General features: G+C 35.1%; 5 protein-coding genes across 7 annotated transcripts in view; 3 read left to right on the forward strand and 2 right to left on the reverse strand.

The window, feature by feature from the left end:
• Window positions 1-610, forward strand: part of LOC109852405 (odorant receptor 46a-like) — a 2,667-nt gene extending 2,057 nt beyond the window's left edge. Inside the window, exons 4-6 of the mRNA XM_020423535.1 lie at window positions 111-215; window positions 302-457; window positions 548-610. Coding sequence (XP_020279124.1) covers window positions 111-215; window positions 302-457; window positions 548-601 — 315 coding nt within the window. The 3' untranslated portion in view covers window positions 602-610. The remainder of the gene's footprint in view (window positions 1-110; window positions 216-301; window positions 458-547) is intronic.
• A 555-nt stretch (window positions 611-1,165) lies between these two features.
• Window positions 1,166-3,877, forward strand: LOC109852406 (odorant receptor 46a-like). Its single transcript, XM_020423536.1, has 6 exons — window positions 1,166-1,272; window positions 1,660-1,913; window positions 2,328-2,806; window positions 3,270-3,374; window positions 3,579-3,734; window positions 3,824-3,877. Exons 1-6 carry the CDS (start codon window positions 1,166-1,168, stop codon window positions 3,875-3,877), a joined length of 1,155 nt encoding a protein of 384 aa, XP_020279125.1.
• A 594-nt stretch (window positions 3,878-4,471) lies between these two features.
• On the forward strand, window positions 4,472-7,000 carry LOC109852404 (odorant receptor 46a-like). The gene is made up of 6 exons (XM_020423534.1): window positions 4,472-4,575; window positions 4,749-5,002; window positions 5,344-5,819; window positions 5,909-6,013; window positions 6,100-6,255; window positions 6,467-7,000. The coding sequence occupies exons 1-6, from the start codon at window positions 4,472-4,474 to the stop codon at window positions 6,518-6,520; spliced, it is 1,149 nt and encodes a 382-aa protein (XP_020279123.1). The 3' UTR covers window positions 6,521-7,000.
• On the reverse strand, window positions 6,532-11,066 carry LOC109852401 (adenosine deaminase CECR1-like). The gene is made up of 4 exons (XM_020423526.1): window positions 10,512-11,066; window positions 8,289-8,880; window positions 7,760-8,074; window positions 6,532-7,530 (listed from the first exon to the last, which is right to left on the reverse strand). The coding sequence occupies exons 1-4, from the start codon at window positions 10,756-10,758 to the stop codon at window positions 7,134-7,136; spliced, it is 1,551 nt and encodes a 516-aa protein (XP_020279115.1). The 5' UTR covers window positions 10,759-11,066; the 3' UTR covers window positions 6,532-7,133.
• A 3,338-nt stretch (window positions 11,067-14,404) lies between these two features.
• LOC109852423 (abhydrolase domain-containing protein 2) lies at window positions 14,405-26,438 on the reverse strand. 3 transcript variants are annotated; one of them, XM_020423571.1, is made up of 9 exons: window positions 26,353-26,438; window positions 24,311-24,446; window positions 23,815-23,993; window positions 17,497-17,669; window positions 17,034-17,201; window positions 16,466-16,652; window positions 16,156-16,354; window positions 15,913-16,063; window positions 14,405-15,820 (listed from the first exon to the last, which is right to left on the reverse strand). In XM_020423571.1, exons 3-9 carry the CDS (start codon window positions 23,967-23,969, stop codon window positions 15,651-15,653), a joined length of 1,203 nt encoding a protein of 400 aa, XP_020279160.1. In that variant the 5' UTR covers window positions 23,970-23,993; window positions 24,311-24,446; window positions 26,353-26,438; the 3' UTR covers window positions 14,405-15,650. The 3 variants fall into 3 exon arrangements, with proteins under 3 accessions (XP_020279160.1, XP_020279159.1, XP_020279161.1); XM_020423570.1 differs by lacking the exon at window positions 26,353-26,438 and adding an exon at window positions 25,263-25,535; XM_020423572.1 differs by lacking the exon at window positions 26,353-26,438 and adding an exon at window positions 24,559-24,714.
• Between the last annotated feature and the right edge of the window lie 81 nt (window positions 26,439-26,519).

Consider the following 26,519-nt stretch of genomic DNA (forward strand, 5'->3'; position numbering starts at 1 on the left):
TATATTATATATATATACATATATATATATATATATGTATAAAAGTTAAAAAAAATTATGTACATCACATACACATTGATAAGACATTAAATAAAGAAATGTAATTGCAGAAAGAGCTTTTCAGTTTCGAGTTCTTCAATATTATGTTGTATTTAGGATCAATGATGTTTCAAGTGTTCTCATATTGTTGGTACGGCAATGAGCTGGATTTAAAGGTAATCTGATCTTTTAATTGTTTTTCTTGATTTATTTTAGTAGTTTACTTATCTTATAAATCATATATACGTATGTTTTTACCCAGAATAAAAGTATCGCACATGCCGTTTACACTAGTAACTGGACAGTCATATCAGCCAAGCAACGTAAAAACTTGTTGCTCGTCATGATGATGAGCCAAAGAGGAAGAATACTTTCGTTTTACGGAGTCTGCTCGTTAATTCTCAACACTTTCACATGGGTGAGTAGTTTGATACGTGGTGTAACGAAAGAGCAAAATGTTACATTTAAACTATAAAAATGTTCGTTTCTCTTTTATGTGTCTGCGCAGATCATAAGGACGTCCTACTCTGCTTTTAACTTGTTACAGCAAGTTTCGAATTAGAACTTTGTAAGTTCTTCGTTAGCAACTGTATTCTAATTGAAACAGAACAAAAAAAAAAAAAAGAAAAAAATATTTTTTTTTATCAGATACTAATAATACAGTAGCTACATATTACGCGTTTACATGTTCGTGGGAACATCGGGTGGTCGTTATTTTTAGAATAACATACTTCTCGATATGAGATGCATAAGTGAAACTCATAAATTTATCAAAACACCAACCACGCGGTCTTCGTGTGTGTTCTCACAAAGATATCCGAACGGATAATAATGTTGAAAATAAAATACGGAGACAGAAGAAGAAATCATCGGAAAATATCGGCGCAGAGTTCTATTCGACGATATTAAATGTTAAAAGAAATGCCACGACAACATTGAGAAACGCATTTTAGAAACCCGTTCTAACGGGTTATTATTAATGCACGAGAACAAACGCGTTAATAATGCATGAAACATCCCTCTGTCTCTTTTCTATACAGTTTTTTATTTTCGAAGTACAGCAAGACATATGACATAAGACGTGGTGGTTATTTTGTTGTCTAAATAAATATTCTGTTTCGAAAGTATGGACGTACTGCCGTTGAATTTCCGAGTTCTGCAATTCTGCGGCGCGTGGAGCGAAAAGAAGAACGATAAAAATATTTTTATTCGCTTTTTCAAGCTTTGCTACAAGTACGACCGACATTCGTCCAAAAGATATCTCTGTCACGAACACTCATTCATTTACTCATTGCGTTGCGTATTGCTTTATATAATAATTACTCTTTGAGCGATATTTATATTATTTTTTTACACGGGTTATTTGATTAGATTTTCTAAAACAATGAAGAAAATTTATTTTTGAAGGTGGTGTAATATTTTCCAACGTTTTTGTTTTTTAAATATTAAGACGCGCGTGGGTAACTGTCGCGTACGTATATATACTCGTTCGAAATCGATTCCGACCGAAAGTTTTTCGTCTTTGTTGCAATTTCGAAAAAAAGCGAAATTGTTTATCTCGAAATCGATTTCGAAAAATGACATCTATCAAGAAATAAAAAACGTTTTTTATGCGCACAGGTACGCGATAGTAATTCTGATATACGAGTTCACGATATCGGAAGTGATCGAGCTTATACGGACACGTGACCACATCGAGGATATAACCGAAGGACTGTTCCTAACTCTAACTTATGTAGCTTTGTGCATTAAATACGGAAATTTCTTAGCGAGACGAGACGAAGTGTCCGTGTTGCTGGATTGTCTTCGCAGCGAAACGTGTCAACCGAAGAATCACGAGGAAAGATCGATTCTGACTAAGTACGACCGCAAAGGTACTCCTCTTGTTATTCTAACGATTCATATCGCATATCAAACAGAATGTTGTAGCGTTAAAATTAGATTATTAATCTGTCTTAAAGCTTCGTAAGCATATTGTTTTCTTTCAGTTTTTTCAGTCTTAAAACTTTTAGCAATTTAGTCGATAATAAGTGAATAAACTTCGATCAATTTTACGTTGAAAAAAAATGTATCAAAAAATAATAAAATTAAACGCTCGCACACACACGGAAAAAGTTTTTATGTTTTACATGACAATTCAACGCTATTTCACAACCTTAGAATATAATTTCATTATTTTTTTGTGCCGATTTTTTAAAACTTGAATATTTTTCCTCTTTTTTTTTCTTTCTCTTATAAGATTTTTTTTTTTACAAATGTGGAAATATCTATGTACGCGTGTGTCGCAGCCAAGTGGTGTGTTAAACTTTTCATGAGCATCTCGCAAGCCACCTGCGTAGCTCTTGTGCTTGCCCCTATCGTGGGACCTCAGGATACCGACAGACCTTTGCCGTTCAAGACGTATCTGCCGTACTCCATATCCAGCTTTTACACGTATTTGGCGACCTATCTTCAGCACGTGGGTGCCATATTTTACGGTGTTTTGCTCAACGTCTCGTTTGACTCTCTCGTCTACGGTTTCACCCTTCACGTCTGCGGCCAGATCGAGCTGCTGTGCCACCGTCTGTCGGAGATCTTCAAGAATCCATCCGACATGAAGCGATGTCCGATTGACAAAAAAAACACGATGATCGACCAGTGCGTGAGGCATCACTTACATGTGCACGAGCTCGTGCGCAGGCTACAGTCGTTGTTTGTGTGGACTGTGACGATTTTGTTCGTTTTCAGTATGGTCACCCTGTGCACCAGTATTTTCCAAATGTCCAAGGTCGCGTGAAAATTAAAAACAATTTCTTTACGATCACGCTTTGTTTAATTTCACGCGATTTAATTTGTAAAGAATTTTGCAATAATTATGATTTCAATTAATGCCAGTCGTTATTTAATTTCAAACCTACGAAGAACGTATCTTTCGGAGGACTGTGGCTGAGTTATTTTTGACCCGTTCTACTGAATAATCAAAGAGACGCTTCCGCCTAACACAAATATAGAATAAAATATATATTTGATATATTTAATTACATATATGCGGATAATAACACTTCGCAAATATTCATTTTCAAGTGATCCAGCCACCTCTAACGAAGTTACCTTTTTTTTTTGTTTTATACACGGGACACGCAGATAGCAAAAAAAAATGCGTCGAATACCGCTGAATATCTAAATCGCGAAGTTCGCGTACGTACTGAATGTCTAATATCGCAACGTACTGAACTGAGTTTCTTTCGCAGAAGAGACTGTTCAGCATTGGATTTCTCTCGCTGCTGTTGTACCTCGGCAGCATGCTGTTTCAAGTGTTCTTTTACTGCTGGTACGGAAACGAGTTGCAACTGAAGGTGATAACCAAAAGATCGGACTTGAGAGCCTCGGTTTTCAAGCTCGACATAAACATAACAAAAAAAACCATAAGTTATTATTTCTATAATTTTGCTACAATATTCTAGTATGGTGAACTATAGATTGTTTTTGAAAGTTGAAAAAAAGCACATCTACCTGTAATAATCTGTAAAAATGATGAGAGAAATTCTTTCGTCCTACAGAGCAAAAGCATCAGCGACTCTATTTATTCGAGCAACTGGACGATTGCCACGACGCACAATCGTCGAAGTCTGCTTCTCATGATGATCATCAGCCAAAGAGGACTGAAATTATCTTATTACGGCATTTCTAGTTTGGCTCTTGACACTTTTACTTGGGTAAATTTATCACACAATGTGCATTATTTCTCATTCACTAGCGATAATATAACAACAAACATTTACAGGTAATAATTCTTTTTTTGCAGATCTTGAAAATGTCCTACTCGACCTTTAACGTACTGCAACAAACGTCGATGTAACCAAATCTCAACTAAAAAAAAAAAAAAAAGAATTACCACATTCGTGTATGTACGCGTTGTATAGAATTGCATTCTATTTTTTTACGTCTGTATTTTAGGCGATTACACAAAAGTCTAGTAAAATAAAATCTTCAGACTGTTCCCCTTATTTCTTATTTTTTTTTTTTATATCTCGTTTATTTTGCAAAGTACAGCCTGCGTGAACGTCACGATATTTAATATTTATATCGAACCGCGTGGGCGTTGCGTCTTATCGAGTACAGTTTCCTTTGCGACCGCGTGTGCTGACGGGTCATTTATTACAGCCTTGTATTATTATGTCAAAAAATATATGTTGCGCATTTTTTTTTTTCAAGGTAGAAAAAACATTCACGGAAAACTTTCCGGTTGTTCGATCGTATATTAAAATTTCAAACACACATTCGACGTCGCGCACGTCGTGTTAATATTAATGCAGTTCGCGAGATTGTTACGTCGACGGAAAAAAAATGTTTCTTTCATTTATCAAAAGACGTAGTAGAGAAGATTTTACGACAATTGAAATGGGGCAAGAGTAAAGCACAGACGATATCATTCGATGATAATACAAGAGTTATGGACATTCTGCCGGTGAACTTCAAAGTTTTGCAATTTTGCGGCGCGTGGAGAGAGCGGATCGACGATAACGCGTGCATCAAACTCTCGCGTTTCTGTTACAAGTGTGTATAATGTAGACAAATAAAATCCGATAAAATCCAGTATTCGATTTTATACAGATTTTATCTTGCCAAAAAAATTTTCGTAAGAAAAATATGTGTAAAATATATATTTTCTCTCTTTTATCAATTCTAACATTTTTTAAATTTTATCTAAAGCAGCGATGCTTGCGTAGGTACGCGATCGTGTTCTTGATATACGAATTTACGATACTTGATGTCGTAGAGATAATTCGCACGCGCGATCGCATTCTCGATTTAACGGAAGGTCTCTTTCTGGGATTGACTTTTGTGACGCTGAGCATAAAGTACGCAAATTTTTTGCTACGGAAAAACGAACTGTCCACGCTGTTGGATTGTTTGCGCGAACAAATGTGCCAGCCGAGAAATTCTATGGAAAAGATGATATTGGAAGAACACAATCGAAAAGGTGATTGAATGATAAGGATTAAATACATTGGAGTATCGAAATACGTAACTGCATTATCATAGGATATGAACATAAAAATGTCAACGTAACATAAGATAGAATAAGATAAAATATAAAATATTATATATACATTATATTTTATATATAAGTTTTAATAGTGTCAAGCAATTTTTTCTAATTAACACAATATATAAATCATAATTAGAAACAAAACAAAATGATATAATTGAAACTTAAAAATAAGTCTCTCTTATTTTGAAAAATCGAATGTTTAGAATTTTTACTTCAAATCCAATCAAATTAATTCTAAAAAAAAACCAATCGAATTAATTCTAAAACAGCTAAACGGAGCACTATCTCCTTCCTGGCGCTATCTTACACAGCCCTGCTGAGCTTCCTCGTTACTACAGCTATGACACTACTGACCAAGGGCGAACGTGTATTACCAGTAAAATCGTACATCCCGTACTCCGTGTCGGATCTACTTCCCTATCTGTTTACGTGCTTGCAACAACTGGTCTCCATGTTTTACGCGATAATGCTCAACGTTTCCTTCGATTCTCTCGTTTACGGCTTCGCAATTCACGCCTGTGCGCAGATCGAATTGATGTGCTGTCGATTAACGCGAAATTTGCAAAGAGACATGTCGTCCGGACGCACGAAGACCGCGACCGCTTCGATCGAGGAATGCGTCCGTCATCATCTTCTCGTGAACATTCTGGTTAAGAAAACGCGCGCGCTCTTCATCTGGACGGTCATGATCTTCTTCTTCTCTGGTATGTTTATCGTGTGCACCAGTATCTTTTTGATATCGAAGGTAGGTTTTGTCGGGAGGTCATCTCGCCCAATATATTCAAATGTTGCATTGATGTAACGTGAGTTTTTTCGTTTTTTTTTTTTTTGCAGAAGAAACTGCTCAGTACGGGCTTTTTTTCTATGCTTTTGTATCTGAGCGGTATAATGCTTCAGTTGTTCTACTACTGCTGGTACGGAAACGAGCTTGAATTAAAGGTGAGGGGAATTAAATAAATAATCGAAATATAAGAGATTTTATTCTGTAGCTGCTAATAAAAATTTTCATTCCAATTTATTTTCAGAGCAAGAGCATCGCGACTGCTATTTATTCCAGCGACTGGTTAATGACAACGCCGCGAGAGCGTAAATTGCTGATGCTAGTTATGTTAAACAGTCAAAAAGGCATAGCGTTTTCTTATCACGGGATATTTGCGTTATCTCTTGATACTTTTACTTGGGTAAGTAGAACCAAATCGGAAAGATAATAAAATCTTCACATTATATGCGCGTGTTTCGCAAAATTGGAGAGTGTGTTTAAAAAAAATTGTTATCAGCGCGCAGCGATTGTTCGCGCAGCGTAATAAAAAAAACTAACTGCTTAGATCGGTCATAAATAAACACACTTTCTGCGATGATGTAACACTATGATATCATGATATATAATTCTAGATTTGCAGAGCTTCTTATTCAGCTTACAATCTTCTGCAGCAGGCATCCAAGTAAGACAGCTGTCGCACGATGAAAAGACTAACATTTATTTTGTAAACGGTACGTGCTTTATTGTACAAAAACAAACATAATAGCAATATAGAATAATCTGTTTGAAGAATGTTTGATGAACATGTAGTTTTCAATAAACGTGTCATTTTTCAAAGGAGTTAAAATTATTCACGCGAAATGCGTCCATAGAAAAAAAAACACACAGAACAAAGTAGCGGAAATTAAGTATGTACATAATTTATGATACAGTTCTCTGATAAAACATTCAACAGAATGAATTAAGAACGCGCAGTGTGAAAAATTCCAATGATTTTGATCGATAGACCGTTTACAAATGGTGCAATCGTACAGAACATCGGAATTTCTAAAATTTTCGAGTTCTCAGATTATGTCGTTTTGTTTTATTTAATCGCGATTATCTTTTGTGTTTACACGTGCAAGTTAGTAGTCGTATCGCGTTATCAACGCAGAGTCCGCGCATGTTAGAGATTAGCTCCAGACAGAACAAAAATCTTATTAGAAATGCATTAGATGTTTACAGCTAGGTTTGTTAGATATCCATTTTATCGCATTTCGTGAAGTTTCTGTGAATTTTTGTTCTGTGAGAACAAAACTTCTACATTTCACCGTTATTAGACTGAGCCAGCTTGTCCACGAAGGCATCCCATTTGTCCTGCCATCGCGTCAGCGCGTTTTGTTTTTCTGTATTGTTTAAACTGCTGTAAATAAACGAGTTCATTGCCAATTGTTTAAGACTTCCAAGATCCGAGCTGGCGCTCATGAGTGCCATAAAAGCCTCGTAGAAGTCGTGAGTCAGTCCTTTAGCGTTCCAGAGGCCAGGATCGTCGTTGGAAATTACGACGGGCGATCCCGTCGCGAACAGAGTCGTTGCAGGATGATTTCGCAAGTCCTTCACGAGCGCGAGGACCTGATTCGAAATAGGACAGACTTCTACCGCGATTTCGAACTGATTCATTAAGTCCCAGAAATACGGATGCTTCGTCAATGCGTATCTAAGAAGTGATGGATGATTTTAAGTCTCTCGTGACATTATTTGTTTTATATCTGAGCCATTGAAAAATTTGTCTTTTAATTTAATAATTATTTCTCGTTTAATTCGAATTTTCAAATTTGGTTTTTAATTTGAATAAAATGTTTTTTAGTGTGTGTGTGTGTGTGTAATTAAAAAAAAAAACCAAATTTTCGAATTAAATGAAAAAAACTTCTTGCGTTTGAACTTACCCGTGACCGATACGTTTGCTTCTGAGCAACACGGCGTCGATAATATTCATGTCAGTGGGTTCGCCGTCCCAGTTGGTCTCTCCGGCGTGGAAAAAGAACTGAATGTCCGGATTGACGGTGTTCAATGTGTCGACGAACTTAATGAGAGGAGTTCCCTTGTCTTCCTGACCGACCAGATCGAAACCAACCACGAAATCCGGATAGAGTTTATTCAACTCTATCATTGTCTTCAGATAATTGTCAACATTTTCGACAAAGCGGGATGGCGCATATATGATCTTAACGCCAATGAAGTCAGGATGGTCATTTAAAAATCTACACGAACATATCACAACAAAAATATCGATAGAAATATGATTTTTTTGGTTCATTTCAATGTGTATATTTAACGCAAAAAGCATCGTTTCTTTAATTAATATTTTTTAATGAAAATAATGTACTTTGCAAATAAAAAAAAAAAAATAAAAAACATTAAAATTAATGTAGAAATAATATTTAAAAAAGAGATGTATATAAAAGAGCGCCTTGCCTGTCGCTGACTTCTTTGTAAAGTCTCGCGACTTCCACCGGTCCGTACATTGTGCCATTAAGATCGTACATCTTCGACAGACCTGATCGCACCTCTACGTACATCACGTTGTCGTCGTACAACTCCTGCAGACCTTGATAAAAGTGATCCTTGCGGACAGGTGGGTAGGCCATCCACGTGTTCATAAACGCGAATATGCTGTCGAATTTACGCCAAGCATCGTTGACCGTTTCGTAAACGCTGTTCGGATTCTTCACGACCATCGTCATCTTTTGCGCGATCTTCTCGTTGATCGCTTTCGCCCGATCCGGATTCTGACGCAAATCCCTCAGTAATTGCCAATTGCATTGATCATTGGGCGTGTCGAAAAATTTCATCACGAACGTGTCGTTCTCATCGCACACGTACAAATTATCGCGATAAGTCAAGTTGTTCAATTTGTAGTCGAGGGACACCATTGCGGAGTCGTGGACGTGGAGAACACCACCCTTGGGAAGATCGCGCAAGATCTTGAAGACCTCGGATTTCTCGATTTCTGGCATCACTTCTAGGAAGTTACGCGACGGTAAGAAGGAGTTACCCTTGACAAAACCTGGAAAACGTGGAAGGATAACGTTTTATCAAGATAAAAATGGCAAAAAATTGTCTCGCAAGTGGCTGATAAGAAAACGCGTGATCTCACGGCAGAATGTACTTTTTGTCATGTGTCTTCTGATTTTTTTTTATTACAGAGAGGCAAATTAACAAATTTTGAATACTGCGTTTCTTTTTTGATCAGTTTTTTGATAAGTTACTTGTGTTGCAAGACGCAACATTGCATGTGTATTTATGATAACACATTGTTGAATTACCACGTCACTTCAAAGTCTTGTGTCTAATCGCGATAAGAAGCGATTTTGGAAACACTCATTTTTCAAGAACTCACTCAGAAAACCGGAAACGAGCGTGACTTGGAATTAAAATAACAATCACAACTCACTCTAAAGTCTACCTGAAATAATGTTTTTTTAATGACACGAGAATTCTCTCGCGCCGAGAACTACGCAAATAGTCGCACATGAAAAAAAACAATAAAGAAATTATGACCTCATAAAATACTCGTCGGTGTAGCGTGCGTGTGTGTTACACTTTTGTTAGAAAAGAAGAAACTAGAAATTGTTTAAATACAATTACAAGTCTAAAAAGAACACAGACAAAAAGAAAAAAATGTTTGCTAGAATAATGTGTGTTCGAGGAAGTTACATTTTTTTTTAGATTCTCATTGGATATTTTCTCATCTCGACTTCTCGAGTACGTTCTTGTTGAACCCGTTTCTTTAATAATAACATCTCGAAGACAATAATTTCAATTATTCATAACAAAAAAAAAAAAAAATAGCCTGATATCGCATAGCGTTGAAATATCACGAGCTAAAAACGTGTGTGTCGGTCGCGAACTAATTGTCGTGCTTGATCTCCGCGAGTTCGGATCATTTCTTGTCCTGTCGTTCAACCGGCAAACAACAAAGTAATTTTGATGTAAATCGAAGGCGCGTCAACAAATAGCAAAAGAAGAGTTAGTTATTATATGACCGGCAAGAAAAACTCGTTATTTTTTTGTTTTGTCAGCAAAACGTTTTGTTGACGAAAGACAAAGACTTCAGTAGAGAAAAGCAAATTTTTTTTTGCCGGTTATATAAGAGCAAAACTTTTTCTCCCGCGTAAATACACAAATTTTTGCTTTTTTTAGTTCACCAAAACACAGTTTTGTCTCGAACGATTTATAACATTCAAAAAGAACTAGAAAATGTATACTTCGTCACTCCCTACGTATAATNCCGTAACTCCAAAACGCAAATTTTAGAGGAGAGCAGTTTGAAAGTTTGAAGCTTCATATAGTTTCCCTAGTTAAGGGATCTTTCGGTTTTAAATTTTTACTTTACTTATGAATATTTGTTTTAAATATTTCGTGACCATAAAGAACATGACTTTNTAAGTGTCACTATGCAATAAACTGAAAATCCCGTATGTAACACTTATGTAATTATACGTAGGGAGTGACGACTTGTAGTTTGAAAATCTAATTGTTTTTTCACATATGTGTAATGTAAAATTTATAAACACAGTAAAATTACAAATCTCTTATTATTATCGCGCGGGGGAACAGACATGTTCGCGCGAAAGGATCGCGAGAGTCTTGAGCGTTTTCGGTTAGTGAAACAGTAAAAAGATGAAAACGTCAAACCGTCGTTGATCTCCTGAGTTTTTGCGGTCATCAGAATCTCATTGGCTTTGGTCTCGATGGGATTCAGTATCAAATTGCCACCGAACGCCTCCTGTCTCTCTCCCATTAGCAGGTACTGCCGTGTCCACCAGTAATTTGCCTGTCGTAATACGTACGCTTTTTGCCAAGGATACGCGAGAATCGTTTCGCTGCAGATCAGGATAGTTAGAACGACGACAAATGCTGCTTGAACCACAGATCCGGCCATAGTCGAAAAATGTGTATAATTGTCTAATAATCTTTATTGTCGAGTTTAAAAATAAAAAAAAAAAACAAGAACAAAATGAGTCTACTGTCGTATCTGTTGGTATATTGTCTAACAATCTATATCGTCCAGTTTAAAACTAACAAAAAAAACAAGAACAAAATGAGTCTACTGTCGTATCTGTTGGTATATTGTCTAACAATCTATATCGTCCAGTTTAAAACTAACAAAAAAAACAAGAACAAAATGAGTCTACTGTCGTATCTGTTGGCCTCGTTCTGATAATAGGACGTCAAAGTGAACGTGCCTGGTGCTCAATCTTTACTGACTGATTATCATCGTCAGGTTCAACATTATAAGCGCGTGAAAGCACGTGTATGAGGAGGGATGAATATTATATACGTTTGTTGGATATAAACATCTGTGTCGCCATAGCGAGATGAACAACGTTTAATGATCTTTCCCATGTATCACTCATGTCGTCACAACAGAAATTCGTATGTTCGTTATTTAGTGATTTGTTTTTCTCTCTTTGTAAATTAAATCGTCTGATAATTAATATTCACATTCCGTTGATACGTTGCCGTGACGGTTGTCACGCACTTTAAAACAAGGGATGTGCAATTCCTGCACATCCCTTGTTTTAAAAATCTTGTTTCCTTGAGAAAAACACTTTCTTCGTTGTTACATATGTAAATTAGTTTAAAAAATAAGCAGTTTGCACGTGAAAAAAGCGAGAGAACTTTCTAGATAAAATTAATAAATTTTAGAAATTTAAATGACAAAACGAAATTTTTTCACTCATCCGTTTTTTTCGAGTTTGCATTCTTTATTCGTTAATCATACTCGATCGTTTTATGTAATTAAAGTTATGAAATAAGTGCAAATAAGAGACGCACACGTGCAACAACCTGTTGATTCATTTTATATTAAATTTTTATCTTATTACACACACATAAAACACACACTTTAACATGTGTAAAGTGCCTATTAAAATGTTACACTATATTACTTTTATTTAACTTAAACATTTGTATCGTTTACAAATCGGAAAAAGAATCAGTCATACATAAAAATGAAACATAGCTGAGCTCTTTCTGTGACAAGCTATTGACTTGTTCTCGTCATAAATTATATACAACTTTTTGCGCTCCGCTGTCAAACAAGATTTGCTTTGGCTCACTAGTTTTTAAGTCGCAAAACAAAATCTGAAAAACGTAGTATCAATAATTAATGCGACAAATATGTAGCAACGTAGAAATGCAAAAATTATCGTTGATATTGCAAATTAAGACGCACAACGCCTCGTTGTTATTAACATACTATGTAAACTGCTACAAAAAATTAATGCATAAAATACTTACATAAATGATCGCAAGCGCACAAGGATGTGTGGAAATAACGACAAAAAAAAACTGTCTTCACTCACGACATATATATTCATTCATTATATAAAATAGTATAATTTTTACACATAACGTCGCGCAACATTTATCATAGCGTAAGGCGTAAGCAATGACTTCCAATGTCAAAAGTTTCAATGTCATAACCAGACCGATTTACAATTCAACTAAAATAAAAATATCGCAAAAAAAAAAAAATATATATATATATAATCAATACATGATTTAAAAACAAATATACACATATAATATCGCAAAACAAGTATGACAAAATATGTTTAAGATTATTTATCTATTTTTTCGCTCAGCAAAATGTTGTCTTGTTATTAAACGTCATTACTTATTACAACCACGCTAGGAAAATTTTGATGAAAAAAAAGACACAAATTAAATAATTTCTTCGGCTGACAACTGAATTCAAGTGCCGCATATGATGATACTTGTAACAGTAAAACACTCATCATTAATATTTATTCTGCAAGTAAAGCTTTTTATAACTACATACATCATAATATTCCTTTTCGATAAGTACGTGATGATGTTTGATTCATATGTTAGTAATTTCTGATGACTTAATTGTTGACAGTGATAAGAATTACGCAAGAGGCTAGAATATGGTAACAGTTTTTTTTTTTTCCCCCATACAAAGTTCAATAATTTAACAAAAAACTCCCGCGCGCGCTCACACACACACACACACACATACACATATGATACAAGTGCGACATAATTTAATAAATACTCGCGTATATATTTTATTTATGTATAACATTAGCAACACATCATATGTACACACACAAAGATTGAAATCAAACCTATCATTGAAAAAACGTTTATGTGCATTACACGTTATAAAATATCTTACATTACGCATGTTAGTATCCGGCTTCATCTGGCTCTATTAAATATATAACAATAATAAACTCACACACGGAATAGTCGCATTGATTCAGATTTAGAAAATGACTTTCACTTCTTTTCAATTGCACATAGTTTTGGTAAGTACAAAGGGAATGTTCTCGGCGTTATTTCAAAATCTGTAGAGAATTCAGAAAATAACAATTTTGCACTTTTGCGAGCTTTTACATCCATGACACTTTTTATTTAAAATGTATATCCAGTGAATTCTATCGTATCTCTAATAAAATACATACATCTGGTTTCACACAATAATAATGTGGTGTTTGAATAAAGTTGTATTGTCGATATCATCGATATATGCACTTATTGTCCAATCAATGTGGACAATTATAGTGCAATACAGTGAAAAATATAGTGCTTACATATCAAATGCAATAAAGTCTCTATTTTGTAAAAATAACGAAAAAAAGAAAAAGATAAATAAGAAATAAAAAGAAATGTTTATAACACAAAATTTCTACCTAACAAAAAGCTATATCACTTTGTATGAGATGATTTTAGGTTTTATTGTCTTTTGTGTGAGTCATATAAATCCAACGTGTTCGCACACAGACTAGGGCGTATAAAATGCCTCTGCACATAAAAGTTGCACATTTAATTGATGCCTTTTATTGTTTCAACTTCACACAGGCGCAAAGACATTTTACGACCGTATTTTAGAATTTAATTCTGACACATTTACAACGATTGCTTTCACGCGATTAGAAAGCGAACCCACTCGAATTACGTTTCGATTAACCGTTTTGGATATAAATGCTTGCAGCACATTACTCTTGATATTCTGTAAAAATTTTTGCCGACATAAATCATCGTACAAATTAGTCTTCATTCTAGATTCACAAAGTTACAACTCGACTACGTGTAAAGACATCGTCGTATAAAAAGTTCAAGTAAAAATATAGTTAACTTTAACTCTCTTTAAACGAAGAGACTGTGATTAGATGAGTAGATAGCCGTTAATATTAAACTAGTGATTTGCAAAAAATTCAGTATCATAAAAAAAAAAAATGCTAGAGTAGGAAATCAACATTCAGTCGTGATCAATACAATTGCGTTGTGTGTGTTGTAAATTATTTATAAACCTTTCAAAAATATATTGTTTAACGTGAGGAAACATTGCGCATTAATTTTATCATTATGAATTCGTGGATCAAGAAATACATTACTGATCGCGACATCAAATATACGATATGTTGTATGTACAATCTAATGTAACACTGTGTAATAGTAATCCGTTAAAAGCTTTCAGCTCCATTAAAGCAAAATTATTATTATTATAGATTTGTATATTACACAAAAATTTATACTTACGAAAATATATTTACGAAAATACATTAATCACGATATATAAACAAATTTCAAATATTATACAACTATATCCTCATATACACACATACAAACTTATTAACTCCGTTAAACCACCAGTAGCAAAATCTACACGTGTGTTTTGCAATTTGCTACATAATTACAATTAGAAAAGTCGCATTTACAAAATTTGGTGTATATTTACATTTATAAAACACTGAATTTGATTTGATAGACATTAGTTTGCAAAAATCTTGTTTTATATACAATATATATGTATATCCATGTATTCCGAATTTTGAATTTATATATTAATTAATTTCCAATCATTTTAAAATGTAACCAAATTCCATTCATAAATATGTTTTAAGTGTCAGTACATTTGTCTATTATTACACATACGTTATACATAAATACGAGTTTCTTCTCGATGTGAAAGTATACAAGATACTTCACATTATACATTAAATGCCTATATTGTAATAATTAATCGCGCAGTGAGCACCTTCAATAATCTTTTACATTAGCGACCACTAAAAGGTCTCAGCGAATCGTCGTCCTATGGAAAATCCCTGAGAAAGAAGCGTTAACATTCAGTGAAATATTAAAAATTCATTTAATTCCTTTCTCATTTTTTTTTTCTATTCTTTGTCTTGCAAAATTAAGCTAAATTTTACTTGCGCTAAAAATCGTATATAAGATAAACAGTACAAATATGTACCAATACATTTACGTTATAAAGAGTCAATTTGTAATTGATGTTCCAAAAAAATACTATAAATGAGCAAATGTTTGTTACCTCAAAATCGTGCGCCTTCATTTATTTTTCTGTGTTACTGAAAACAAATGCTAACTCGAAGGAAAAGGCCATTTTGACAGCAAGCGAACGGCCAGAGACCGTTTTTCCGCACGCACCTTGAATTCATCTTCTATACACAATTCGATACTGGCAAACTTAGATCCTAAATCTAACCCGTAGAAAAAGGATCGTTACAAAAACTGATATCTCCTCGACTAGGAGATTTCTGCATCTATCCTCACGTACTAGACGAGCGCTTTATTTCATGAAATTACTAATGTATGTGCACCAGACAGTTTGTCTGGACTACAATCTGTGTCCTGTTTTTCTATTTGCGATGCGTCTATCACCATTATGAGTTGAATGCAGTGCTGACAGACACAACAAAATCACAATCTGTGTAAACGTTATTATAAATCGATCATCTGTGACAATGATAAAATTACATTAACCGAGCTGAAATTGAGTTACGAGACTTTGAGAGCTTTGTCCGCGTGCGCTAATGCCAAAGATCCCACGAGAGATACAAGAGTTTTGTCCAACCATGTTATGGGATTTGGATACAAAAGACCTCCCTCGTAGAAACCCAGATGACCTCCATGAGCTAATTCTATGTATAAAGTGTTTGGATGACTTGCTGAAATAGGAATATCTCTTTACATCAGTACAATTTTTCTCTTTACTGTTTGTCTCTTTAACGTATTGCTTGTTGTTCAAGTGCAAACTTACCTGCGTGCTCCTTGATTGGATTTAATAATACTTCCGGTACTATAGGATCGTCTAACGCGTTGATAAATACCATCGGCGTTGTGAGATTGTCGAGATAGAAAGCACAACTGCTCCAAGTGTACATCTCTTGCACAGATCTAAAGTTGTGTACCTGAAAAAAAAAAATAAATAAATAAACTGTAATAAATTATATTATCTAATTGTAGAACACACAGTGTGTGCGTGAAAGAATTAAACTTGTACCTTTCTCGTGTACGCTTCGTCCAATTCGGGCAACGTCGCAGCGGAGATTATATCACGTTCGTTCAGATTCCACCTTTGTTTCATCTCCTCGGACAAAAGCATGTTTTTGTGCTTGAGTATCAGATTCTTCATCGATTCTGTCATCACATAGAGGTAAAAGCGTCTGAAGTTCTGCCAGTCTAACAGAATCTTGGTTCCTCTGCAAAACAAAACGTATATTTATTGAAGCAATAGCGTTCTTCTTATTAATTAAATTTAATAAGAAAGATTTTATTTAATAACAAAGATAAAAGAAGCTTCCTTCACTCACTCGATGGCGTTGTATCCTTGACAAATTGAAATTCCTCCTATAATGTTAGGCATTTTGTTAGAACCACGTTCCGCCAGATATTTCGTCACTAAATTGCCGCCAAGACTGTATCCGATACAAACTATCTTGGTGTTAGGATGTTTTTCCACTAAATTTTGTAACATTGTGCTATAATCGTCCGTGTGTCCTACAAATATATATGAAAAACGCTAAATTAGCATTTTTTGAAAATTGTACATTTTCAAGTAGAAGTAAAAAAAAAATATATATGTCTCGAATAGAGATGTATAAAATTATATTTATTCAAAAAATATATAAATTTAAACAAAGAACGCAATTTTTTTCACAAACCATGTTCGAAACAGACTCTATGTCATAGAGCAACCCAGTAAATGTGCGACATAACTTTACGTATATCGATTGTTTCCGTAACTAATACAGCGCACACCTAATGTTCCCAGAATACAAACACATTTGCTTGTACGAAGCACTGTTATTATTCGCCGCTTTCTTCGATCGATCGCGGACACCGGGACAGTCGTGTTTTATCGATCGCGTTGACACGTACCGTAAGAAAATATTCTTGGAGCCGTGATCTTGACACTAGAAAGAGCTCCGACGTGATTAAGTACTGCGCATCGATAGCCGTGGCACTGCACGAAGTGCACGAACGTTCTGATGTAAACGCTCTCCGAGCTGTTGCCAATGCCGGGACAGATGGCTATCGTTATGTCATCTGAAACGATCGAGTTTTTTTGATGATCGGTTTCTGTGCTTTCTTAGTTTTTACATTTCTTATTTTCTTTCTGTCTCTGTATTGATCTCGTTTTTTAACCGTGAGAATAAATATATTTGCGAACCTTGTAAATAATTCTGAATCTTTGGGTCAGTTTTTCGTCCAACATCCTTCGAAACTTTCTTAAGACATCATTAAAGATAAATTATGTAAAAACTTTGTGTTTTCTCGTTAAATGAACAACAGAACGTGTCGCTAGACATTTAAAAGAAGATATCCAAGAAGCGATAAATACCTTCGTGTCCGTTGGTTAACGGTTGATAAAGATCGTACGTAAGAGTCGTCTCATCTGCAAGACGGATGTACACGCGTTCACCGATGGGCCAGGGGCATCGAACACGTCCTATCACGCTGTGAACAATGGTCTGTACATGACCGCTGAAACCCCACAACCTCGTCGGTTTGTATCTGAAACAGGCCAAGGATTAAGATCAAACTACATGACAGTTTTTTGTAATTCACAAAAGAACTTATATAGACTTGTGACTTGTTCATTGAATATTATTTTTCTGGCTCGATTTTTTTTCTTTAGGAGAGTGTCAATCCGCGAAGGATTAATTAAAAAAAAAAACTGAAAAACATTTTGCTCGTACGTATTCGGCGTTTGGCTCTTACTGGCCTTGTTTCTCTTATACAGTTTGAATACTTAAGAGAGTCGTGTGCGATCTGTACAAACAAATGATTATACGATATTTGACATTATTTCTCTCGTGAAAGATCTCGGTGAAAAGCCAATCCGAACAATACGACCGCATCGTTAAACTCGTTTATGGGAAATTGTAAGAAATCAGTGGAGCAGAGAATAAAACGACGGGTGAAACGACGGAGATTTGCGAAAAAAAAAACTAATTGTTGCCGGATATATTTCACGAAGAAGTGCCTGGTTTTCCGCAGAAACGCCGGCTTTTACGAAAAAAAAAACTTTTACGATGTTTACGACTCATGCTCGTCGGCAAGAAAACGACGTTTCGCGAAGTTACGCTAAGAAAAGATGTGCCGCGCGTATCATTATATTTGCCTCAAGTAAAATGCCGATAAGTCCGAATTCACGACAGTCTCTCTCTTTCTCGACCTCCTTTGTAGGAGGTCGTAAAATTTCTTCGGAGTGAGGAGATTCGAACGTTTTTGTTTTCCACCTTGGAGAGTACCCTTCGCCCTGTTTCGTAAGCAAGAACATACCCACACACACACACACACACACAGTATACTGTCCATGTTGTTTTTTAGTTCTATACTTAACTCGTGCCAAAGAACGGCCGGTGACGGTATATATATACATATATATATATGTTAATATATGTATACGAGATTGTATCGAGCGTGTGCATGTAAATGACCGTGTTGTTACATTTTAATGACAGAAATACGTAAAGTTACTTGACAAACGGATCGATAATACAATGCGGTAACAATGATATTGATTCTTTTCAGAGTGAGACCGACTTATTGCGAAAAAGTAACTCACTCGTTCTTACCAGACAGGAAATCATTTGTGCAACGGCCTTGAACGTCGGAGCATTTCTTGGGTTCTTGTTTCAAGTCATAAAGAGAAGATCGCGACTTTGAAACGATCGAAAAGGTCAAGAGAAAATAATTCAGATAATGTGGTTTTACACATTTTCTGAATGTGTGATATCTTTTCGAGATAATTTTTTGCAAAGTGCAAACATAAAAATTTGTAGGTGTCCGATATATTTGACGATCTGAAAATGCGAATATGTGAGTTTTCTACGACTTAGTGTAATAAAGTTGTTTTTGTGCAATAAAAAAGTAAAGTGTTGCTTCTAAGTATTGTCATTAAAAACATAATATCGTTTGCGCTTATTGTCAGCTTTGTCACAGCAGTATTTGAGAAACTTCTCAACAACTTTTGATGGATTATCATCGCGCGATCTTCCGATACTTCTCAAACGGTGCGTTGATACCGATCAAAAGCGTGACCGCAATATACAAAATGTTTTTAATGAGATAACTTCTTGGAAATGTGCTCAGAAGCAAATACACAATTTTAATAAAATAAAAACTAATAAAATTAATAGCAGACCAAATCCAAAACAATTTAATAGATGTTAACATAAAATCTTAAATACTTGACAAATTATACAATAAAATATAACAAAATCTCGAGATTTTCTTTTCAAGATTTTATTACAATAATTATTAATTTACTATATTAATAATTTACTAATAATCGTTTAATGACTATTAATTTACTATTAATAATAAATTTGATTAATTTAGTTTTTATTATAATAATTATTAATTTACAACGTGCGATTATGATCTAAATTGAAGTATGTTAAACGGTTAAAAACAAACAGTAAAGTTTCCCCAGACATACACTCTTCTTTCAAGATATTAATCAGCTATTATTATGGTCTCTCCCGAAGAAACGTGCTGTTTTCGACCTTTTTGAGGTGTACGTGCAGATAGTTTTTCATAATGCTACGTTTTCACTATATTGAGCAGCAAGATGCAAGACAAGAACTATTTCTCTCAAAGTTAATTCGCTTAATGAACCGCGGACTCTTTATGGATTGGTTTTGTTCTGGAACTTGCTTTCTACTCAACCTGCTTTTCTTTGTGACTCTCCCGTGAACACGGGAATGATAAAAGAGAATTTCGTCTCTCGCGATTTATTTGCGAGTCACAGGGGAGCAAAAATTTTCTTCTCCGTGGTGACTAAGCTACCGAGTTATGCGCAGTCACAATCAATACGCGTGAGACAATTTGCCATTGCCAAGAGAGAGAAACGTGTCAATATCGCTCCGGAACGCGAAGTCATTGCGCGAATTATACGCGATAGGGAAAAGTAGGGTAAACCGTATAACTCAGAGGCTTCTGAGTACCGAAGAAATATACGGAGGGAACTTGGCTCTTTCCGGTCACTGTTACAGCCGGTGAAAGAAATCACATTCAACAATTTTTGACTGAGATCAGAGATTTTACATCAGATAACGCAATTTGCATTGCGCTCTGGGAAAATCCCCTCAAGCGCGAAAGAATAACAAAATAAAATTACATAACAAGGATAAAAAATAAAACAATTGAACAATAAGACTCGCACGAGCTATGCGCTGGGTGTATACGCGTGTGCAAAATATTCTTCAAGTGTAAATTAACACATATACGTAATAATTCGAAGTAATTGTAATTCAAAAAGTCATACCGGATGCTTGATTTGCATTTCATGTGTAAAAAACTCTTCCCGTGAATTTAATTTGATTAAAAAAAAAAAAAAAAAAAAAAAAAGAAAAGAAAGAAAGAAAGAAAGAAACTATTGCGAGCCTCACAAGTGAAAGTATACACAACGCCTTCCGACAAATTGAATAACTAATTGAATACGCAACGTACTAGTTAAATTCTGTACAAATGTTGGAAATTATATATTTGTAATACTGTCATACTTATAATAAAAATTAATTTTTATTCACTCTCAAGCATGTATCTCTATACGAGCGATTTTAAACTCGCTGTTCGAACGAGCTAGGAAAAATTTGCTGAGAAATTTATTTTATCGCAACTTAGGTCAGAATCACGGTCACGTACAATCGATTAGAATTGCGAAGTTGAAAGTTTATTTATGTACATTGAATGAATGCCAGAGTTTTGATGAGTACCTTCAATGCTGTCGTGACTGATTCAGCATTTTACGCAGCACTTATAAATTATGTAAATATTATATCCACCCTGGAAAGGTCGTCATTTAACTGTCATTATTATATATGTACAATATATACACACAATATGATATTTTCAATTTAAATTATTTGCTCGATTTTTCTATCGCGAAGTCTACCAAGTTTTTGCGCTCGTTCAATATTTGACGACGTTATCGCGTTGTTTGCCATTTATTCGGAAAATTATTTGCGTTATCTAAGAAAAAAACCATTTGCCATATCGAACAAACTAGAATTGTAAAGTGGGTCAATTTCAATGTCAAACGCGTATTTCAACGAAAATGGAAGCAATAGATCGATCAGATAAAACCGTGATAAGATTACAGTAATTTACGTACGTTAAATATAAAATTCCGTCGTTCGTAAAGAAAATTACAATGAAATCAATCGTTGAATCGCAATTATTTATTTTTTTGTTGCAAAATTTCATCGCCTTTCGCGTTTCGACGTTTCGATATTTCACGATCGCGCGATTTTGTCGCGCGTATCTACTACTAGCAAATGTTATCAGCTCACGGAGAATTACATTGTTTCCTCCAATTTCTTTAATCAGAACAATTACGTCACACGAAGTCGAAGCGTGTCGGTTATCGACATATCCTGTTTTATTATTAGGCAGACAGTAATAACACACACACGTAGTTTTGCCACTCTCCAATGTACAACCCGCATTAAAGTCGATCGCTAAACTCTCTCACGCAAATTGCGTGACAACCTACACTCTGTGATTAAACTTTTTCCTCTTGCGGGCGCTCGGTTTGTTTTGGTTGAGTCGCGGGAGATAAATACTGAAGGCAATGAAAAAAAAACTACGTACGTAAATACAAAGAACAGATTTCTCGTTCGACGCGGAAACAAAAAAATCTGGCTTTTATACGGAATAAATCAAGGGAATAATCACATGCGATAATTGCACCAAGGAGAACTCGCAAACGATTGCAACGTTTTGATTGCGACAGAAATGTCATTTATTGCATACAAGCCGAAGAAAGCGACGGAAAATGTCGCTCGCGCACAAACGGAGATGAAGGTGGAAACGAAGCGTGTCGCGAGCGATACCGATTTCCGCAACTCTCGAAGAAACGGAACATGAAGATGACTATGAAGAAATCTATAATTTCGAATCCTGAATGTGCCGCGTGGAAAATTAAACGACCGACGAAGTAAAAGCGACGAGCGACAACTCTCTGCCAGAGGTTGATTGTTAACGTAACTTCTATTCTTCAATAAAAGGACTATAAGAAGAAATTTCTATCGCAATCGAGATAACGTAATCAATTGTCGCGTTCGGAAGATGTTACGGAAAATTGCCATTGTATTTTCAAGCGACAGATGATAGATAACAACAAACGGCAAGAAAATTGTCTTCTTTAGTTGTAACGCATTATTTTTATTAAAGATGATAGATAACAACAAACGGCAAGAAAATTGTCTTCTTTAGTTGTAACGCATTATTTGTATTAATTTGTCATGTACTTTAATTTAATTAGTTTGTAATTATTATGTGTTTGAATTTAATTACGTTTATTACATATTGTCTGTGAAAAACTATAATTGAAAATATATTTCGTCGCTTATATGAAAAACATTTATAAACGGTTTGCGTGTTTTCGCTCTCTAAAACGCTTTCACGCGATACGATTGAAAGGATGAAGAAATCGCAATTAGAACGAAGCGCGTGTGCGACTTTTTTTTCATATTGTTCTAACATTTCCACACGTGCGACACATCGGAAGCAATTAATTAATTTAATAGCTCGTTTAACTTGTGTAAAGCATAAAACACTTAATTATCTATCTCTCTGTTTCTGATAAAGATATTATTAAGTAGATTTACATATTTCAGGCCATTCTCGAACCATTCGCAAAATGAGTGCGGAATAAAAAATAAAACAAAAAAAATATATATATATGTATATATATGTATATATACAGTCCGTGTGGCCTTTAATTTAAGTGCTGTCTTTGTCTGGATAATTAACTTTTAATATTGTTACCACATGTTATTATTCACAGATCATTTAGCACAAAAGATCGGAGAATACGTCTACAAGTAAAAATAAAATAACATTTAAACAACTAATTCGCGCGATATACGATATCTTTGTAAATGTTTCCTCGTTTGTGCAAAGCCACATTAACTGACAGAAATCATTATTCGTTGTAAAACTAAGTTATTATACGTGTGTGTGTGTGTGTCAAACAAATGGATATAGTTGAACGCAAAGAAATCTTACATCATCGCGATGAACTGACAACGACGTGCATTTATTACTAATGCTCGAGATAATTTGCAAACCAAATAATAAATTTGAAATAAATCACGATTATAAATTGTGTGTCTCGATTTTTCTATCTTTCTCTTCAATCAGCGAAATGTCCCAACAATATTTATGTTGGGTCACAACGTGATTTTCATCCGCACGTGTTGAAGATTTACGCACGTGAATATAAATCTCGATTTCCGTTGATAATATTCGAACGCGACGTAACAATTTCAAATATTTGTTCTCACATGAACATAATAATTTACATATATATAACATTATCAAAGCGCCATTGATAAAGTTTTCCAAATTTCGGTGTTTTTATTATTATTACGCTCTTGTACGCATACGAAGATATAAATGAGAGAAACCGACACACTCTCACAACTGGAGCACATTGTTCAATCAGACGCTTATCAAGACACTGACCTAACCTAACTTTCCGTGTCTCTGTGAACTACAAAATCCAATGGGACTCTTGTCTACAGAAAATAATCGACGCGATTTATTCGCGCCGGAAAATCGTTAGAGTCGAACCGATTCTCTCGGTTCGACTCACGTGTGTCATAGTGCGAAAAATGTGCGGAAAATAAATCGAGACACTTACGGTTCGGCGATTACCGGCGCGATCTTGAGCACCGTTGACAGGAAGGCCTGATCCTGACAGATGAGAAGAGGCTTCTGCGGAGCACTGTTCACATTCAGTATCCTAAATAGAATACATAGGATCACAGCAACTACAGCTAGCAACGCTGTGGACATGTTGTCCTCGAGTTGTTTTTTGATCTGAAAGAAACAGGACCAATTCTACTCTCTTTTTCATTTTTGTGTATCTTCGTTTCTTTTTTGTATCTTAATCTTTGCACATTATATATTACATTAATATATACTTTGTATTAAAAAATCTACATGTTTTTTTCTCTATGTACTATTTACTTTCTTTAAAATACTTTATGAAAATTTATTTATTATTCATTTTGTTTCTCCGACTTGTACGGTTTTTATTTTTATCAGTTTACCAATCTCACGTCTGTTTGAAGATGTCACTCTTTTTTTTTTTTTTAATATTTTTATGTTTTGTGATATATAACTCGTATTCTCACCTGTTGGTTATTCTTTCACGAAGAACTCTTGGCCTGTCCTCGCCTTTTGTAGATTTATATATGAGACGTTGACAGGTTATGGAGCGGACACGCGCGACCGCGACTAGCTGACCGTGAATAAACTACGATTCGTGACCTGTTAACGGAAAAAGAATATGATATAAGCAATAAAAATTCATAGAATATACAATATATACTCAGTCGTCAGGTGATACTCATAAATTATGTAATGTGACAAAAACGCATACAAGAAATGCAGATTGACGTGAACGCCGGGAGACATTTGTGTGTGTGAATCGGTTGAAAAGATGTTTGTTGTACACATTTCGGACAAAAAACCTTGCTTTTTACTATAAAAAAACAAAGTGCGGATTCTTGACGCGTTACTTCAATCTGCATTTCTTGTCCATGTGTGTTTTGTGTCCGTACAGTCTCTGTTATCGAGAATCATATCGATTAAAACAAAATCGATAACACTGTAAATTTATCTTGCCGATCTCTCATACGCATTTTTTATCAAAATTGGCATTTTATATGAGTGAGTAATGCGTGTCCGATGTACAGAAGACTTGTTTGCGAATACTTAAGAAAAAAAAAAAAAATCGAACACAAATGATTAGCTCACGCGATTATCTCGATTATCACATTGGCAAAAATGAATCATTTTTGTCACGCGAATGCCAAGATGACGCATAAACGGAATGCCAGTGATTTTCTCGTGCTCGTTTGGATTGTTAACGATTGAAAGTGGGAGCGAGAAAACACCCTCTTTTAAATCAACAGATATAACAAATTATGAAAACAAATCCCGCAAGTCCCGGTGGAAAGACACAGAACGTGACAACGGATTAAAAAATGATCGAGAAAGAAGAACCGATCGCATCACGTCGCTCTCCTGTGACTACGAAAAATTATATTTTTGATATAAAATTTTCAAGTCCTTTAAACACACCCTTCTGTGACACACTATTGGCGAAGTATTGACGAGAGAGATGCTCGTCGAACGTGTTGGAAACGGAAATTCCAGCTGCTCGTTTCTCAAAGGAATTTTTGCCGAACGGACGGACGATCAATTTTTGTTTTTTTTTTTTTTTGTCGCACAACGGATCTTTCCGCGACTTTCGGATACGCTTTGGTAACCTGTTGGGACCGGCGAGTTGAGCGAACCGCCGCTTCGCGACGACAGTCTTGTGATAAGTATATCACGTTTGCTCGCGTTGGAATCCGCCGGGCAACTGACGTGACGTTCGCAGTCCGCACACTCCGTACGTACGCGTTCGCCATAAGGAGATTAAAAGGAGTCTATTCACCGAACGCGCGCAAACAGGACCGTGCGAAGGTGGGTTTTACGTTTTTGGAAAAAAAAAAAACTTGTTGCTAACGCAAAATTGTTATTACGTCTATATTGTTTACATAGTTTTGTATGTTTTTAAGAAACATTTAATGTATTTTAATATAGAAAATTAATAAAAAAATTATTAATCATCTTCCAAGTAGATTTAGAAATATTTAAACTTGCGCGTAACGTCAATTTTGATGTTTATTCATCAAAAAAAATTAATATCTGCGATGTTTACATGTGTATGTGCCGTGTCTGGATACGAAAATTCTTTAAGCACGATTTCAAATAATAATAATTTTAATGAGGTCGAAGATATTCTTTAAAGAAAAAAATCACGTAACGAGACAAGTTCGTATATTGACCTCGTAATTTCCAATATAAGTCTTGCGACAATTAACGCGTCGGTTAATGAGCATCGTTTAAGGTCAAGAAAACATTCGCGCGACTAGCTTGTCGTAAATCTGTAATCAAAACTTTGTTTACGACATCACCTGAGAAAAAGTTTATTCGTAAAAAAAAAAAAAAAACAATCCTACGTGAATATTAAATGTGACAAGTCGTCAAGCGTATTCGTGTGTCTTGCATTAATACTTTTTTTTGGTCTTTTTTTATTTATCATCTTCGAAATCTTTCTTTGTCTTTTGTGATAATTTATTGTGATTTTCTAATCGACATTATTGTTAATGATCAATAAACTCACCTTATTGACATAACTGTTGCGAGTTGACGTAGCAACGCGACTTACTAACTTGTGTCTGGTTCATGCCTGACTCTTTCCACACAAGAATCGTGATACTGTTAAAACAAGCCGAGGAAAAGAGAAATTAAATACCGAATATACTCACATATCGTATAAATTACAGGTAA

The sequence above is a fragment of the Pseudomyrmex gracilis genome, unplaced genomic scaffold, assembly GCF_002006095.1.
Source record: "Pseudomyrmex gracilis isolate BER0280 unplaced genomic scaffold, ASM200609v1 scaffold_29, whole genome shotgun sequence".
NCBI classification, from domain to species: Eukaryota; Metazoa; Arthropoda; class Insecta; order Hymenoptera; family Formicidae; genus Pseudomyrmex; species Pseudomyrmex gracilis.

Excerpts from the sequence above, each read along its gene's own strand:
- LOC109852406 (XM_020423536.1), top strand. The coding sequence starts at position 1,166 with ATGGACGTACTGCCGTTGAATTTCCGAGTTCTGCAATTCTGCGGCGCG. Across the intron at positions 2,807-3,269 it reads GTATTTTCCAAATGTCCAAG|AAGAGACTGTTCAGCATTGG; the intron begins GTCGCGTGAAAA and ends TTTCTTTCGCAG. Across the intron at positions 3,375-3,578 it reads GAAACGAGTTGCAACTGAAG|AGCAAAAGCATCAGCGACTC; the intron begins GTGATAACCAAA and ends TTCGTCCTACAG.
- LOC109852404 (XM_020423534.1), top strand. The coding sequence starts at position 4,472 with ATGGACATTCTGCCGGTGAACTTCAAAGTTTTGCAATTTTGCGGCGCG. Across the intron at positions 5,003-5,343 it reads GGAAGAACACAATCGAAAAG|CTAAACGGAGCACTATCTCC; the intron begins GTGATTGAATGA and ends ATTCTAAAACAG. Across the intron at positions 5,820-5,908 it reads GTATCTTTTTGATATCGAAG|AAGAAACTGCTCAGTACGGG; the intron begins GTAGGTTTTGTC and ends TTTTTTTTGCAG.
- LOC109852401 (XM_020423526.1), bottom strand. The coding sequence starts at position 10,758 with ATGGCCGGATCTGTGGTTCAAGCAGCATTTGTCGTCGTTCTAACTATC. Across the intron at positions 8,075-8,288 it reads TACAAAGAAGTCAGCGACAG|ATTTTTAAATGACCATCCTG; the intron begins GCAAGGCGCTCT and ends ATGTTCGTGTAG. Across the intron at positions 7,531-7,759 it reads AGCAAACGTATCGGTCACGG|ATACGCATTGACGAAGCATC; the intron begins GTAAGTTCAAAC and ends ATCACTTCTTAG.
- LOC109852423 (XM_020423571.1), bottom strand. The coding sequence starts at position 23,969 with ATGTCCACAGCGTTGCTAGCTGTAGTTGCTGTGATCCTATGTATTCTA. Across the intron at positions 16,355-16,465 it reads CAAGGATACAACGCCATCGA|AGGAACCAAGATTCTGTTAG; the intron begins GTGAGTGAAGGA and ends TTTGTTTTGCAG. Across the intron at positions 15,821-15,912 it reads TCCAATCAAGGAGCACGCAG|CAAGTCATCCAAACACTTTA; the intron begins GTAAGTTTGCAC and ends TTCCTATTTCAG.